This window comes from Anthonomus grandis, chromosome 9 (genome assembly GCF_022605725.1).
Source record: "Anthonomus grandis grandis chromosome 9, icAntGran1.3, whole genome shotgun sequence".
In the NCBI taxonomy this organism is placed as follows: domain Eukaryota; kingdom Metazoa; phylum Arthropoda; class Insecta; order Coleoptera; family Curculionidae; genus Anthonomus; species Anthonomus grandis.
The window spans coordinates 2,441,631-2,459,531 of record NC_065554.1 but is presented as its reverse complement, the minus strand read 5'-3'; the positions used below and the strand labels follow the sequence as shown (position 1 = coordinate 2,459,531).

At 33.5% G+C, this 17,901-nt stretch overlaps 1 protein-coding gene and 1 long non-coding RNA gene across 6 annotated transcripts in view; one reads left to right on the top strand and one right to left on the bottom strand.

Annotated features, from left to right (window-relative positions):
- Positions 1 to 17,901, top strand: part of LOC126740058 (uncharacterized) — a 121,684-nt gene that overhangs the window by 52,241 nt on the left and 51,542 nt on the right. For all 5 annotated transcript variants that reach the window (XR_007661775.1, XR_007661774.1, XR_007661773.1 and 2 more), the window contains exon 2: positions 13,516 to 13,732. Coding sequence is in view for 2 of the 5 variants with exons in the window: in XM_050445909.1 (XP_050301866.1) it covers positions 13,516 to 13,732 (217 nt within the window). In the remaining 3 variants the exon portion in view is untranslated. The remainder of the gene's footprint in view (positions 1 to 13,515; positions 13,733 to 17,901) is intronic.
- LOC126740061 (uncharacterized) overlaps positions 8,121 to 17,901 on the bottom strand; it is a 48,864-nt gene continuing 39,083 nt past the window's right edge. The window contains exon 3 of the long non-coding RNA XR_007661777.1: positions 8,121 to 8,211. This is a non-coding gene — a long non-coding RNA (uncharacterized LOC126740061). The remainder of the gene's footprint in view (positions 8,212 to 17,901) is intronic.

Here is a 17,901-nt window from a genome sequence, read left to right as displayed (position 1 = left end):
TGATACAAAACGTCAAAAAACTTATTAAACAAAAAATAAAAGCAGTCATGGCCCACTTCGTTTTTTCTAATTTGATATTGTAAGCGGGTTTAATATGTTGCTCTTTTATTTATCAGCGATTTTCTCGAAAACGATTAGTTGTATCAAAAAAATGCAAGAGATAAACATTTTAGATTTTTTTCATTTTTTCAACTACGTGGTGTTGCAAGATTCTTAAATTTCAGAAGAATAAGCTTCCCTGAATCCTTCGCTAAAATTAGGTAACACCATTTTTGGGACAGAAAAAGAAAAACAACCAAAAACGATGACACGTCGGGGGATATCATAGCTATGCTACCATAGTGATAACTTATATAAAAAACATGTAAACACTACCAAATACTTATATAATTTCCAATTACACCGACAAATTACGAAATCTCAGCTGCGATAGATCAACGAAATCATCTTCTCTCCATTGCATTGCAGCACCTCAAATGTTCACACATGTCCCTTGTCAAACATTCACTAGCAAACCAATCACTTCTCCAACAAAACTTCGCTAACCTGACCACTAAAGCAACAACTTCGAACGGATGAAGAAACCTACGAAATTTGTGAAAGTCAAACAACTATTCCAAGACATCGAGTATAAATTGGCCTAAAAGTATATAAATAATAATATCCAAAACATTACCTACCAGAGAAAAAAACAACGATATTTGGACTATTAATTAAATTAATATGATCAAAATAAGACCTCAAAATGTTCGTGTAGTATATGCGCCACAGGAATTAGATAGATGTTTTTAGCAATATAATAATAGATCGGGCTTACTCATTTCGCAAAAAAGTACGCAGTGTTACAATATTTTCTGTAGTAAAAGATATCTCTTTAAGTTTTCCAAAGTTAGATCATTAATTAGATTTGCCAAATGTTGAGGATCTGTCCAAAGTGACAAAAAATAAGTGTACAAAAATGTCTTTTACATGAGAATTACTCACTAAACATAGGTCGTCTGGATTAAACTGGTAGGATGTGTTTTTAATCGTGACTTTACAAGAACCTTAATTGGTGTACGAATGTGTGCCATAAGTCTTAATAATGATAATTCACTTTTAAAATCCAAATAATTTGCTGGTGTAAGCACTTTTACATTGAGTGACGGCTAAAACACAGTATATGTTGCATTTCTTGCAAAATCTGCTTTGAGACATCTTTCTTAAAATAATTCTAATATTTCTGATTTATTTCGTTTATTATTGTACTATTAAAGAGTCCACGGTACAAAAACTAGCCATATCATAATAGTTAGGTTTCCTATCACGTTACGTATCTGGCATAATTGTGTACATAACTCCTCCCGCCTAAGTCGAAAACAACAGGGATAATGTGTTGTTTCTAGAGGTACCAGAGGTAGCACCTTCTTTAGCTTCTTTGTTTTGAAGTTCTAGTTCCTCTTTAATAGACCTTTTCCTTTTGATAAGTTTGTAGATAGCGAAGAATATACAGCATATGGCTAGCCTGATTCCAAGAACTATACCAAAGCTCCAGGCTGCAGGGTAAATTCTTGCTTCTTCTTCTTCTTCTGGAAGGGTTTTTAGGATATTGGAATGTTCTGCTGTTGGAACGATCTGATGTGGTTAAAGTCGATTGAATCCAGTTAGATTGTTTCCTCCGGCAGATGCATTTTCAAGTCGTTGAATGTTACATCTGGTAGATGAAAAGGGTTGATTCTTAGGATATCCTCTTGATTCCAGAATTGTGATACTAGCAGGCTTATACCGCATTTAAATGGTTAAATTTCTATTAAACTCAGTATATCAATGAAGAAAATTTGCATGTTTTGGCACATTTGTTGTGCTTTTATTTTGGTGCTAGCAGGAATAGCTAAAACGTATTGTTGATTGATGGGATGGATAATAGGGGTAGTGACGTTAACCTTAAGCAGCTTGCAGTTTAGATTTCTGCTTTTTTTATGAGTGACGTAGTACAGTCATCCACTTGGGGTCCTAGGGCATTTTGACAGACGTACAGGTCTTCAATCAAAGAGTTTTGATTTTTACTTAGAGTATATATGGTGTTATTGTTAATTAAATCTTTTGTTAATGACATTTGCATATTTATTTCTTTGCATATTTATATACAGTGTGGTGACTTTAACTGGAATAAATTCAGTTAAAACTAATCAAATTTTATCTCGCAAAATTCCTGAGACCCGTCGATTTTTGTTTATTTTTTTTTCACATTTCAAGATAGTTTTTGTATTTTTTCACCTACAGGGGGGATCCAAATTAACCCAAACTTTTTTTTTTCAAATGGAAAGCCACTTTTTTTAAACGCTCATTGAAAAGAGCCCTTTTTCCTGATTAAATTGCCCTATTTACTTTTGTGATTATCTAAAGGATATATATAATGAAGGAAAGTATGTTTACTTTCAATAATTTTCGCATTTCCTAGATGAAATGGGAATAAAGGGGATTTGATTGGGGTTATGATAGGAGTAGTCGCTATCACTGTTGTCGATAGTAGTGTTGTAGATTGTAGGAGAACTGCGAACCGGAGTAATGTTAGCAATGGAATACCAGCAACGGCGGTTGCCGGGTGGTCACGAGTCGCGCGCGATGTCGAAGCGGCGCTTATGAAAATTGATAGTTTATTCAACACATGCAAAACTTTATAACTTCCATTAGATGCATTTTCTCAACGCAAAAAAATCCTCTTTACTAAATTTGTTATGTTACGGCACAATTAAAAAAATTATGAAAAATTTTATCGGAAAAAAATGATTTTAAACTCGATATAAGTCGTTTAAAAAGCAAAAAAACACCGTTGTTATGGTCGCAATTTGAGGATTTTTTTAGGGATGACAACTCAATTTTAAAAAACTATAATTTTTTTACTATGATAAAAGAATAGACCAAATTCGGTATTCATAATTCAAATTTTCATAATTTTTTTAATTGTGCCGTAACATAACAAATTTAGTAAAGAGGATTTTTTTGCGTTGAGAAAATGCATCTAATGGAAGTTATAAAGTTTTGCATGTGTTGAATAAACTATCAATTTTCATAAGCGCCGCTTCGACATCGTGACCACCCGGCAACCGCCGTTGCTGGTATTCCGTTGCTAACATTACTCCGGTGAACTGCGAAGCTCTCCTGGAGTGTCCGAAGGTTCATTATTTCTAGGGAAAAGAAAGTGTTTTTTTGGTTTTTGTATCATCGATTTATGTAGAACTTTCTTGTTTTTAATAATGATTTTATTACCTATATCTTCTTGAACGTATTCTATTTTCTTACGCGCTTTAGTTCTCGCAGCGGATTTGTCGGTTACAAAGATTTTTGATCCTGATTGGCTATCTATGGGGGTTTCTCTGTTTTTATTTTGTTTTCCATTTAAGTGTAATTTAGTATTAAGAGGTTGATTATAGTTTTCGTCATAGATACGATCATTAACATATTTATTTAGTATAATCTCATCAGTTAAGTCAAAAGGGTCTAAGGCATTTGGACGTCCATTTAAGACCTCAAAGGGCTTTTGTTTAATAACAGCGAGGTACAGCGAGGTTGTAACCTGTAATCGCGTAAATCATTAATTGTTTCATTGTCGCATTTGGGAATTTTAGTTTTAAAACTCTAAGGTGGTCAAGTTTGCGAAAATCATTTAATAGGGAAGTTTTAAATTCAGTGCCATTATCACAGGTAATCTGATAAGGTAGGCCATGGTGACTTATAAAAATAGCTAAATTATCTAGAACTGTAATTGCGTTGCAACTAGGTTCTAGGAGGTAAGCTTAGACGTAACGTGAAAAAACAGCTATTATCGTTGGGAATTTTACGTTAGAGATTTGGAAAGTGCCCATGTGGATGGATTCTAGAGGTTCTCTAGGTGTGGGTATTAATGAAAATTCTATTTTTGGACGATGGCGGTCGTATTTATGGTATGTTTAGGATGATGGCAAGTTTTCTCATGATGGTTCTTTATTAAATTCGTTCGCATTTCCACGTTTGTTATATCATTTAAGAATGTATTGGAGATTACTAATTTATAAGAGTTATTTATAAGTTTAAATGTTTTAGATAAGATTACTCCTATTTTATTTCCTAAATTTTCAATTTCAGATTGTTCAATGCAATACATGCAGTATACCACTTTAGGATCGATATATTCTCGGAAAAGGTATACAATTTCGTTTATATAGTTACTAGTCTGCTAGCTATCTGATTTTGTGCTCAAAATGTTTTGTTTTAAAGGCACGATATTGTTTATTTGTATGGTTATTAATTAGAACTTGATGGTTGTAACATTGGGTCATCTATTGCTGAGTGAATAGTATCTCCATTTTGTGGAAGTTGGTCACGAGGAGGTAATATTTGTATATCGAAAAGAATTTTAATTTTATTCGATTTTGGTTCTAGATTTAAGGCAGGGTTAAATAGATCTGGTAATTGATCCAAATCATCCAAAGTAGCGTTTTCATTTACAATGTATTGATCGATTTCTTCAGTGATGTCTCCCGGGCTTCCAAGTATAGAATCATTTTCTATCATGTTAATCTCTATTCTTGATAGAGCATCAGATTTGTATTCTGGATTCCTTTTTTGTATTGGACTTCATAACCGAATTCTTCGAGTTTGGCTCTTTTAGGTTGAAGAGGTATTGCAGGGGTTTGTGGTCTGTAACAATTATAAATTTCCTGCCAAATAGGTAAGGTCTAAAATGTTTCGTAGCCCATACTATGGCTAAAAGATCCTTTTCTATCGTCGAATAATTACATTCAGCTTGGTTTAAGGTTCTAGATGCGTATGCAATTGGAAGATCTTGTTCTATTTTTCCTTGATTTAATATGGCTCCTATTGCTATATTTGAGGCATCTGTGGTTAAAATGAAGGGTTTTCTAAAGTCTGGGTATTGTAGTATAGGATCGTTACATAACAAATTTTTACATGTTTCAAAGGTTTGTATGTATTCAGGGTTGTGTTTTATTACTGCTCCTTTCATTAGGCATTTCGTGAATGGTTTTGTTAATTTCGCGAATCCATTTATAAAGTGTCTATAGTAACCTAAGAGTCCTAGGGATGATTTTATGTCCTTTGGTGGATCGGGAATTTCTGGATCGCCTCTGTTTTTCTAGGATTTAGCTTAACTCCGTCTTTCGTTATCACGTGTCCCAGGAATTCAACTTCTGTTCTTAAAAATTAAGATTTATCAAGTTGAATTTTCAATTTTGCTGTTCTTAATCTTTGAAAAACATGGTGCAGGTTTTTTATGAGCTCTGCTAGGCTTGCTGAAAAGACAATAATGTCATCCATGTAGACTAAACAGGTTTTTCCTTGAACATCTTTCAATACATTGTCCATGATTCTCTGAAAGGTGGCTAGTGCGTTTTTTAATCCGAATGGCATTCTTACGTATTCATACTGGCCATTTTCCACTGTGAACGCTGTTTTCTCAATAGAGTTTGATGCCATTTCTATTTGGTGGAATTCTGATGATAAATCGATGGTGGAAAGTACGTTTACGTTCCTAATTTGTCTAATATATCATTGATGTTTGGCAGAGGGTATCTGTCACCAATTGTTTTAGAATTGACTCCTCTATAGTCATTGACAATTCGCCATTTTTGCTTTTCACTTGCGTCGGGCTTTTTACTTACTATCCATATTGGACTACTCCATGGACTTTGGCTGGGTCTTATAATTCCATCTTTCAGCATTTTGTTGATTTATTTTTGAACTTCTTTCTTGTGTATGAAAGGATATCCATATGATTTTGAGTGTATCGGGATTTCATCGTGTGTTTTGATTTTGTGTTTGATTTTGTTCGTAAATGATAGTTTTTCCGTTTCTTCATGAAAAAATGTCCGAGAATTCTCTGATTAATTTTAAAACTTTTGACTTTTCCTCTTTATTAAGATGGTCATGTCTTATAAATTGGGTAATATCGAGATTCTTATTAGATGTATTGTAATTATTATGGGATATTTCTGGGTTTAAATGAATTAAATTGTCTAGGTGAAATAATTCGAAGTTATCTTTATGGTAATCTGGTAAAATTTTCCAGTCAATTGGACTCATTTATTCAACAGTAATATTCTCATCTGTGTTGTTCTGAATATCAACACGTGTAAAACCATTTTTTGCTATGCAGAGCTTTTCTGGTATATATAGTGAGTTATGTATTGATCCTTTAGGTATAATTATGTCAATAGTATCATGTGTTGTTACGGATACCTTTGTGCTTAGAATTTTGTGGGCGTTGACCGTGATTTTAAATGTTGAGTAAGGTTCGCGATATCTGAATGACAAGATTGTAGTACCGTCTGACTTTATTAACCTTTTATGATATAAGTCAATGTTAAACATGAATTTAGTTAATTCTCGAAGGCCTAAAATACCACCATAATAGTTGGTGGGTTTTGAAGGTAAGGGAGGCTATTAGTGACTTGTGTATTTACTTCATATGTTATATTAGGGTGTTCGAAGGGTTGGTAATATGAAAATTCTCATTTTTTACTTGTTGGTCTGGAATAGGGAATGGATTCACATCATAAGAATATTCTGGTTCATATTCCAAATCGTTGTAATCTGTTGATGCACAGGGGTTATTTCTATTTATTTCGTAGGAATTTGTCTCATAAGGATTTTCACAATTATTTCCATAATAATCGTCATTATTTTCACTGGGGTGGTAATTAGTTATGATATTTTCTTCTGGATTTTTATTTTCCATTTGGAAAAGTTCTTGTGGGATAAAATTTCTAGGGCCTGGTGGCTTAAAATGATTATTGGGGGAGTGTTAGAATTTGTTGGCATTGTATAAAATGTTCTGGTTGACATTGGCTCAGGTTTGTCAAGGGGTGTTTGACCTGTGGGTTTGAAAACATTCTTTGGGGTACCGAAAACTTGTCGATTGGTTGGAAAAGGTCGCTGAGGCATTGGCCTAGGTTGTATTGGAACTGGACCTCGTGGAAACCTTTGGATTTTGATTAAAATTTTGATGATTAGGTGGAATAAAATTCGGTATATAAATAGTTATGTTGTTGATTAAAATTATTATTTAAGGTTCTAAAATTATTTTGATTTGGATATTGTATATTATTATTATAATTTCTGTGTTGCGAATTATTTTGTGGATATGCTGGTGGTTTGTGCATTAATATTGGTTGTTTGTTGTGATTTATATTATATAATACTTTGTAAGGGGTTGCTTAATCCTCTTATAAATGTTCTTAAGCATATAGTATTGTATTGTCTAAAATGAATAAATTTTGTTTCAGCTGTCATAAAATTATCATCAATATTATTAATTTTTTGAGCTAAAGCACTACGCCAGACTTGTAGTCTTTTTGCAAAATCTAACGGTTGTTTATTTTTATTTGGGATAGCTACAAACAAATCTTGTTTAAGGCATTCTATACTACCTATATTACCAAAACAATCTAATAAAGCATTTCTGATATCTGCCCAGGATAATAATTCCATACGGCAACCTACTAATATATTACGGTAAATTAATTTCATTCTAACAGTTCTAATAAGATAATTTTTTAAAATAGGCTCTTCTTGGCTTCATATGTTTCAAATAGAAAATCTGCGGTAGAAATGAAATTGTTAAGAGTATTAGAATCACCATTGTAAGGGTGAATTTTATCAACATACATTTTTAAAAGGGTGTAATTTATAGAATTTGATCGTGTGGTAGTCATTGTATTAGATAATTCGGATTGTTCAGTGTTTCTTAATGGGATTTTTTTTGTTGTAACTTAAGAGTTCTGAAAAATTCTTCAGCGTCAACGTTTGGTTAACTCATAGAGTAAAATATTTTTTAAAAATAATTATAAATAAAAAGTCATTAATTAAATAGCATAAACTCAATTCTAAAATTAATTATACTACTAAATGATTTGAATCTTTTTTCCTTTTCGATAAAGAGAGAGTATATTCTAATAAAATTTGCTCAAAAAAAAGTTCAATTTGGTAAAAATAAATTCAAAATAAGTTTTTCAAATATGTGTATCAATAAAATTCGTAAATTAACAATAACTTAAGACTAACTTTACACTTGCTTAATCCAAAGTAAGGGAATGGGTTTGAAAGGAAATTGATACTTACCCTTTTCCAATCAGTTGAATCTCCCCATTGCTAAGGTGCTGTGCAGTGTTGCCAACTCGCTGAATGTTTTCTCCGTTGTTTATGAGGAGAAATTCCGCTAAAATCCGCTAGACCCTAAAACATGGTGTTAAACGGTCGCGGCCGGCAGGGGGAGGGGGGGTTGGACAAAAAGTTTTGTTATAAAACGTATATTATATATTTTATTTGGTTAGTTATAAAAATAAAACAAATAAATGAGTAGAGTAACGAAACTTATAATTACCAAATTCCAAGGAAAATATAAAGAGATAATTTGATTAATTCGCATTATGTATTTAAAACTACAATCTACAAATACTTAAATAATATTAATATAAGTCATTTTAGTTCAAAAAAAAATATATCATTTTCTAGGTCAGCCGTGTCACCGATGCCTATTGCTTGGGAGTAGGATTCGTTGGTTCTGATCTTTTTAATATAATTTTTTAATGGCAGCAAGAAATCTTTACAGCAAATACCATTTTTTCGTAGTCCATTACGAATAGCGAGAATTAAATTAAGTAATGGGAGTTTCATGCGATTTCTAAGCTTATTTTTAATAATGTTCATTAGGCTGAATTGTCGTTCTATTTTGGCATTCAAATGCGGCAAGGATAAAAACCCTAAGGCTACCAGAGGCAGTTCTTTAAGTACAACAATATTTTGAGAATCCTTGTACATAAAAACTTAGAACCAAAAATTGTGCGTATTGTCAATACTTTTCCATGGAAGTAAATGGAGTTTTTTCCATTGATTTTCGATCAGTGCTATTTCTTCGTTATTTTTATTTATTAATTTTAATAAGTCTATAATATCTCTCTTATTATGGTTTAAACAATTTTGAACTGAAAATAATGAATTTTTTTTTAAACTTCTATATTCTCAGGGACTCGACTTTTGATTTCGGTAATTAAGCTTACAACGAACCTTATACATCGATCGCGTAGGCCGTCTTCGTCGATAAAACCTTTTGCTACCATAGTTTTTTATTGATTTTCAAAGAGGTATCCGAGGTTACATCTTTTATCGATATAATTCTCCAGCTTATCGGTGAATACATTAAATTTTGAGTTTGGTGTAACAACTTTATTAACTAATGAGGTCAGTAAATTCATCAGATCATCTAATAACTTAGTTGGATCAACATTGTTTGCCTCAAAAGCTTTATTAACTCTATTAACATCAATTAATATTGGTTTAAAAAAAAAAATAGGCATAATTGAAGTCATCTAAGTACATTTGATGTAACAAATCCGCAGTATAACATTTATCGTTACTTAATTTAGCTGTTTGAAAGTGAGTTTTCAACTCTAACCACTGAGTATGTATGCGACTAACAGCTGGCTCAATAGACAATCATCTAGTTGCATAAGCTTGCACTATCTTAAGAAGCTCAGCACCGTCAGTAATAGTTTTATACAATTTTAAAATTATAATTTCTTAACATACCTAAAAGGCATTGCAAAATCCCGTCTGCATTACCAGAATCCAATTCTCCTAGTCCCAAGCCAGTTGAAATAATTTTATTGGTTTTTGCGCTAAAATATATAATAGATATACCTAAATATTTGGTAAAAGAAATATCATTGGACTCATCAATTAATATGCTATAAAGTATATCTCCAACATCCTCTGTAAGCTCATTTCGAAAATAAGCATTTGCAATTGTTCAGCTTCAAAACCTAAAAAAGATTACAATAAATAAACGTATTTTTATTATGTAACACTCAAAAAACCTTTAAATGAGGATATACAAGTGGGAATCAAGTTTGATACTTAATATCGAAGAATGACATGCAATATATATTGCTAGTTTGCCCTCGGCCTCTTTTACTGAGTCTAGTGGACTTTCTGGCTTAAAAGGCAATTTGGTATTTTCCAAAACAATCGTTGCGTTGTTCTTATGCCTTTTGCTAACTGCATGATTCTTCAAATCAGAGTATTTATTTCCAATTGTGGTCATACAAAATTTACACTTTGCCAATTTACCGTTGGTTGACTCAACGAAAGTTAACCATGGCGATAAAATGGGATCTTTCATCCAAACTTCTCTAAACTTTTTACTATACGTATTTGCCATTTCAAAATATAGGATCTAACTAAAATATATTATCAACTAATAAAATGTATAATAGTTCCAAACATTGTTACCAAAACTTACCGTTATTTTAACTCAGTAGAAGTTAGAATAACTAGTTATTAACCATGTGGAAACGCAATTCTTACAACACAATTAAATCAATAGTGCAATTTCAATAAACAGACCAGGGGAATCACCGAACACGGCTTATTGTTCAAATATTCAGAGGGCGCTCAACACCAGCGCATTGACCGAAAGGAATTGCTCCGGCGAATGTATTTTTTCCCGCTGCCTAGTGCCTACACTTCAGCATGGGCGTCCGAAGAGTAAGATGAGAAAGATATAATTTATTAAAATGCCAAAATCCGCTTAATTATAAAATTATTCCGCTAAAAATTTCGCTGTCCGCTAAAATGATTTTTTCTCCGCTTGGGTAAAAGGTATAAGGCCGCTAAATCTAGCGGCAAAGCCGCTAAATTGGCAACACTGGTACTGTGGTCATGCTGCCAAATGGTGTTTCCACTGATCTCTCGTCTCAGAGCGATGAAAGAAAGAGAGAGCGAAAAAATTAATAGCTGATTTAAAAATAACGAACTTTAAGTGTATTACGCTAGCTTCAAGCCTGACAAGAGCTGAATTTGTATTTCGAGGAAGATGTAACAGAGCTTTGAAAAAGCTATTTTGTATTTTTTTACATTTTCGGCATCTCTTAGTCCCCAGATTGGTAAGCACTCAGTAAATAATTTAAGAATGGTAGTCTAAATAATTTTTTTGCTATATGCAAATGATCTAATTTTTACCCTTGAAGTTAAACCAAGGGCTCACTAATGCCGCTCACCTCCTGACTCAAGAAAAAATGGTCAACATCGGAGATAAAAAGGTTAAAGAGCGATGGGCTTAATGATTCACCCTGTAGTACACCTAATGCAATTTTAAACTCTCATCTGAAGCCATCACTAGCCTTCACCCTAATTGTCCAATCAAGACTAAATTCTCTTAGGAGCATAATGTGAAGCAGGATACAATGTTTTCAAAATGCTAAACACCTTTAGCCCCGTCTATTTGGTAGAAACAGCGACAGAACAAAACGAAGCCAAGCTAAACAAAGAAGTGAGCGTCCTAATGTAGGTGCTTGTACAATGAAAAACTGTAAAAAAATCAAAAGACAATTATATACCCGCGCTGATGCCAACTCTGGAGACATTCTATAACCAAATGCAACAGAAAGTTGAAATGCAGTAGACAAGAAATTACGGCAGGTATGAAAAAAGACGAACGCAGAAATAGAGCCAAAATGGGCCCACTTCGGAGGCCAACATCACTCCATAAGCACGTCGTGTCCGGTTTATAAATATAAACTGACCCAACTTCCTACCAACCGACCACCTAACCCACCTACTCTAAAATTGTAACGCTCCAGGAACTCATTTTGTTAAGAAGTGCTAGTCAAAAACCGTTGCCTCAAAGTATGAATTCGTAAAAATCGGTCTTCAGTAAAGATTGTAACTCTCCCACGACCCTGGCCTGGTCTTCTTATGTTGCTACCGGTTTGTGCAAACCGACTCAAAACTCTGGAGATGGTTGACTGTTTGACATTAAATATTTCAGCAAGCTGAATTTGGGTTTATCGTTCTTCGTAAAGAGAATCAACTTTAACACAGTTAGCTTATGATAAATTGCGGTTTTCTCGTTGCGGCGAATTAATTTTGCAAGAACTTAAATCACGTCAAATATCGAAACTCTACTGAAGTAAAACGCATAATATTCTGAATGGAAAATCAACATAAAGATTTTAATTTTTTTCGTTGTTTTGCCACTAAAGAAGTTTGTTTATATTTTACAGTTTTAACAATGCATGTACTTCTATGGTTTTCTAAATAAAAAATATTTGAAATAAATAACTGACTGAATTGAATAAACAATAAACTGAAACTGATAAGAAATGACACTTCAGAGAGGCATTCACATATCTAGATAAAAAATTGATAAAAAATAATATTCTGAAAACAATAATACTTATTTTCTACTTTTTGTTTTGTACTCATAGAAAAAATATTTTTTTATTTTAAAGTAGGATGCCATGAATGCGTTAAAAGTTTTAATTTTTATTCAAGTAATCCCGAAAAAATAGTTTTCACTACATTTTATGACTTACCTACATCTTTTACACGCCTATTTAAAATGTTCAAACCATTAATTTTGGCATTTACATTATTTTTTTAAATAGCATATTATTGAGAACAACCACTTTTGAAATGCCGTTTGTTTTTCCCAATATTTTGAAATTATTATTTTTTAAATCGGTTGATAAATAAGCCCATAAGAAGAAAAAAAAACTAAACTGACAGTTACCAAGATATTTCCACAATCCACGCTTAGTGAAACAACTTGTATATTTCTGAATACACTTTCTTTTTTTTTCTACTTCTACTTCGTTCATTATTCTCCAGTGAAGACGTATCACACAGAAGACTTGATGTTAAATTGGTGCTAATAATTTCCATTACAGTTTAAATTGCTGCTTTTTTATTCGGCTCGTTCATACATAGCCAATAAAAAGAAACACCTATGAGCTACAAAGTAATATACCTTTTTTAATCATAAATAATTTTACTGTAATTTTTGTATTTTTTTTAATTCTTTCTTATTTCTAGCTCTTTAATAACACCTATATATTTAATAAAGTTCTGTAATTTTTTCATTATATCAAAATGAGTCTCCAGATTTATTATGGATTGGATACTTAATTTAATGTGCATATTGTTAAGTTTAACTTTATTGCTTTACGCACTTGTATATAAAAAATTTGTGTGGTTGGTTACTGCATTATTGCAACATAAAATATTTATATTTCATCCTTCATCAGTAATGATAAAAATATGGCTTATTATTCTTGTAGAAACCAGTTAGTACATTAGTGATGTTTATAAAACCACGTACACAAAAAAAATTTTTATCATAAATTTGAAATTGTTACCTAACCGTCTTTGTTCTAAATAGCCGGTAGTAAGAATTTGTATTTGTTTGGTTATAACACTAAACAGATAAGCTGATAAGGCCGTACAAATAGTTATGTAATATAGCTACAGCAAAGAAAATTTAACTTATACTCCCATTATTTAAAAGATTCATACTATCCATGTCTCTGCTATAAGGTCTGAATTCCTTAATTTCCTAACTATTGAATTTGACCATCTTCTTGTTACTTAAAATTACTTAAATTTTAAGATTTAATTACCGGAAAATTAAGGTTATATATTTTATATTTAAACAGTCATGTTGGCCTAAATGCTTACTAAATTTATTTTATTTGATTTTAGGTCACACCATCTTTCTCCCTTGACAGTCAAATAAAAGGATTTAATAGTACAAATCTAACATCTGGAATAATAGTTTTAGTGGATGAAAGAACTCTGTTTATTGCAGATATTTATCAGAAAAATGTTCGAAGTATTAATCTAGAATTTTGGGCAGGTGCAGGTGATAGTCCAGAGAACGATAGCAGCAAAAAACTCGTAGCAAATAAAACGGATTTGGGTAAGTCTACGTTAATACTCTGCGTTAAATTAAATCAATTTTAGTACAAGTTGGGAGAACGCTCATTACGCATAGAGATGTGCTTAAAACCGAAATATGGCAACGCGCACCCTTGCATTTTGTACGCTTTGCTACTCTCCTACTTCGTTGTTTTTCAGTACGACGAACGACGTTAGTAAGCATGGATTAATACCACTTAGATGGGAAACTCCTATAAAAGCCAATAGAACACTAAAACGTCCATGAAAATTTGCGTCCTCTAAATGTCGAGGAGTATTAACAGGAAATTAAAATAAGTTTGTGACGTCATAAGGGCGTAAAAAAATTTGATTATCGCACCGAATTTGAATTTCGCTTTTTTATGCGGTGGACTTTAAATTACTGGAAAATGTGTGGTTCCTTTGGAAACTATAACAGACAGATTGAAAAAGTATAAAATTTGGATTTTTTATAATTTCCATATTAAACAAAGTTAATACGTTTGTTTATCACTATCTGTGTACTATAATTTCATACATATCCTACTAAATACATAGGTTTGGATTTTAGAAATTAAACAACAAATATTCAAAAATATATTCATATATTTACGAAATAATTTCATATCGACCAAATTAAATGTCGGTATTGAAAAATCCGACATGTCTGAATATCACCGCATGAGAAATAAATATAAACATGCGGAAAATATTCGTCCCATTCTAGTCGCGTTTATGCATCGATGGAAGCGAGACCAAATATTGTGTGAAAAACGGTGTATAAATGAAAAGACCAAGTAAAGAGTGAAATTATGGGAAATACTTGTTGAACTGAAGGTATTTTTGTTTATATTTTTCACAATAATAAAAAAGTGCAATTAAGTCCGAAACACAGTGGATTAATCTTTAAAGTGAAATATCTAAAACCAATATCTATTGTAGCTTTTGGATTATCAACCTTCAATTGTAAGTTTCTTTATTATAAACTGTAAGTTTCAATACATCTGTAATACTGAAAGCGTTGAAGAAGTTGATTTAAAATTTTCAGTCTTTATATTTTATTGTCTTTGCTTTTTTTTGAGGAGTCGATATGCTTATATATAAATTACATACTTATAAATTTAAAAAAATAAAAGAAAAATATTTTTTTTGGGGCAAAAATTCGACAATTAAATATATAATTAATAATATCCTTTTTGTGTTGTTAGTGGTGCACTATTTAAAATAGGGGGTAAATATAGATTCCATTAAGGAAAAATTATTTATTTGTTAAATTAATTTTTTTTCTTTGTTTTATTTTATAAATTTCATGCATGCAAGAAAATTGACGGTTTCTTATTTAAACATAGCGGGCTTAACAGCTCATTTCCGCGAGTTTAGGGACGATGGTGTAGATAAGGATTATGATGTAATTGGGATAGGAGAAACAAATCTAAAGCCACATATATCAAATTGAAGATTATAATTTTTATAGATGGGATTGAGTTGGACCTCATGAGGGAGGTGTTGGGCTCTATGTAAATTCTTCATTGTCACATGATTTGGTGCTTGAGCAATGTACTGTTGTAGCCTTACAGCCCATCGAGCAATGCGACCAACAGGATCTTTGATTGAATTAAGCCACTTCAGACTATAGTGGTCAGTTACCACTGTAAAATGGCTACCTTCCACATATGGTCTGAGTTTTTCGATGGCGAAAATGACAGCCAAACATTCCTTTTCTGTTGTGCTATACCGACGCTCGTTTTTGGTAAGAGACCTACTTAGGAAACAAATAGCGTGCTCTTCGTCACCTTGAACCTGATAAAGGACAGCTCCAAGTCCAAAATCGGAAGCGTCACATTGGATAATGAAAGGAAGATCAAAATCTGGACATGATAAAACCGGTGCGCTGACCAGTTTTTCTTTAATAGTATTAAAAGCATTTTCACATTCAGGACTCCATACAAACTTTACGTTCTTCATGGTCAATGAGGTCAAGGGAGATACTATCGTGGAAAAATTAGGGACAAACCTCCGATACCAAGATGCGAGTCCAACAATTCTTCTAATATCGGTAACAGTCTTGGGGGTTGGTATACGCAGAATAGCCTCAATCTTATCGGGGTCCACTAGTAGACCGGAAGAATTAACAATGTACCCCAAATATTTTAACTCGGGTTTACAAAAGGGACACTTCTCTCTGTTAAGAGTTAGACCTGCCTTAACGATCCTCTGTATGACCTCACGTAAAACACGAATATGTTCCTCGAACGACGGGGTGGAAATGATTACGTCGTCAAGATAGACGAAGACGTATGGCTCCAAGTCAACACCAATAACATAATCGATCAGTCTTTGCCACACTGCAGGGGCATTAGTCAACCCAAAGGGCATACGGGTAAATTGGAAAAGTCCTCTAGTAGGGACTGTAAATGCAGTAAGAGGGCGAGATTCTGGTGCAATAGGTATTTGCCAATACGCGGACTTAATATCCAATGTACTAAGGAACTTGGCATCTCTTAATTTATCTAAAGTGGCAGAAACAAAAGGTATGGGATAACTGTCTTTGATGGTCACACGATTTAAAGCGCGATAATCGACACAAAAACGCCATTCGCCAGTTTTTTCTTAACCATTACTATTGGAGATGACCAGGGTGAAATAGATGGTTCCACAATACCATTGGCAATCATTTGTTCCAATTCAGTATTGACATCCTTTTGAAGGGCACGGGAAAGAGGATAATAGCGCTGTTTGATAGGTTCTGAATTTGTCCTGATTTCTAGCTTGACCAAATTGGTACAACGCAATGTTGAACTCATGTTGGAAAAGACATCCTCGATAAGTCGGTCGAGAGTTTCTTTTTGTGTTGGAGTCAGAGTATCAACGGATTGAATTGCGGCAGTTTCGTGACAGTAGTATGGAGCAACATCTTTGAAATGCCATTCCCCAGTGTTAAGGTCAGATATGATCCCCATACGAGTCCAAAAATCAATACCTAAGATCAAGGAATGGGGTAGGGAGGGAACAACCAAAACATCCATAAGGACTACGCGAGTGCGAAGCCTCATAGGTAAGGTCACAATTCCTTTTATTGAACATTGTTGTCCATTGGCTACAGTCCACTCAGTGGCCCCAGATTGTTTAAGGGTGCAATAAGTAGACAAAACAGACCATCCGGCAGAACCAATATTAGTTCGAGATGCTCCACTATCAAGTAAACCTAATAGTGATTTTCCAAAAATGTCTATGTGCAGATAAGGACGCTCATCACCTTTGGCATGTGCCAAGACGAAATCAAGGACGGCGGTAGTACGAACAAGTACGAACGTGTTTGGATAGACTAATAGCCGATTGCGATTCAAAAGATAGACAAGAAGGACGGCCTATGCTCTTGCCGATGCCTCGTTTTTTGAGCATGTTGGACAAGTCTTTGCACTAACGTCTCTCTTTCCGCATCGGAAACAAAAGAACGTTTTGGGCTTAGAACATTTACGAAAACGATGTCCGCTGTCACCGCAATTCCAGCAGGTTACAACAGAAGAAACTGCATCTATAGAAGTTGAATAAGCCGAATGATTATTAGGAATAATCGGCTTAACATCACTAGGCTCTGAATAAGACTCAATTGACGCTACGTGATGACTGGGTTTTCTGTAAGCAAGTTCAGGTTCTAATAGCTGTCTAATGTTTGTGGGGGGTGGGACAAATCTCTGCACTCTGGCTTCGGTCTCTTCAATTGCTCGACTTAACCTAGTCAATTCGTGAAGATCATGGATTTCATGGGTAGCAAGCCTACTCTGAATATAAGGAAGTAAATTTCGACGAATAAGGTTAAGTTTGACTGATTCGGAGGGACTTTCTGAAAGTTTTCGAAATAGACTCTCCATTGCGACAATAAAAGTAAGGACGCGTTCTTGTGATCCTTGGGTGCGCCTACGTATTTCATCCCACAAACCATATTCATAGTCATAAGGCCGAAAGGAATCTTTCAATTTAGTTAAAATTCTTTCTGGTTGTATTGAGTGTCTTTGGGTTTAATTACATTTAAAAGGTGAAAGTTTAACCAGAGGATGTGTCTATCGTCCACCTGACTTTCCTGTAAGGCGGTTTATGCCTGAAATCTATGAAATGCTTCTAAATCTGCTCCCACAAACTAATCATTTGATTCTTTTGGGGACACCAATATTAACCTATTTGATCCAGCAG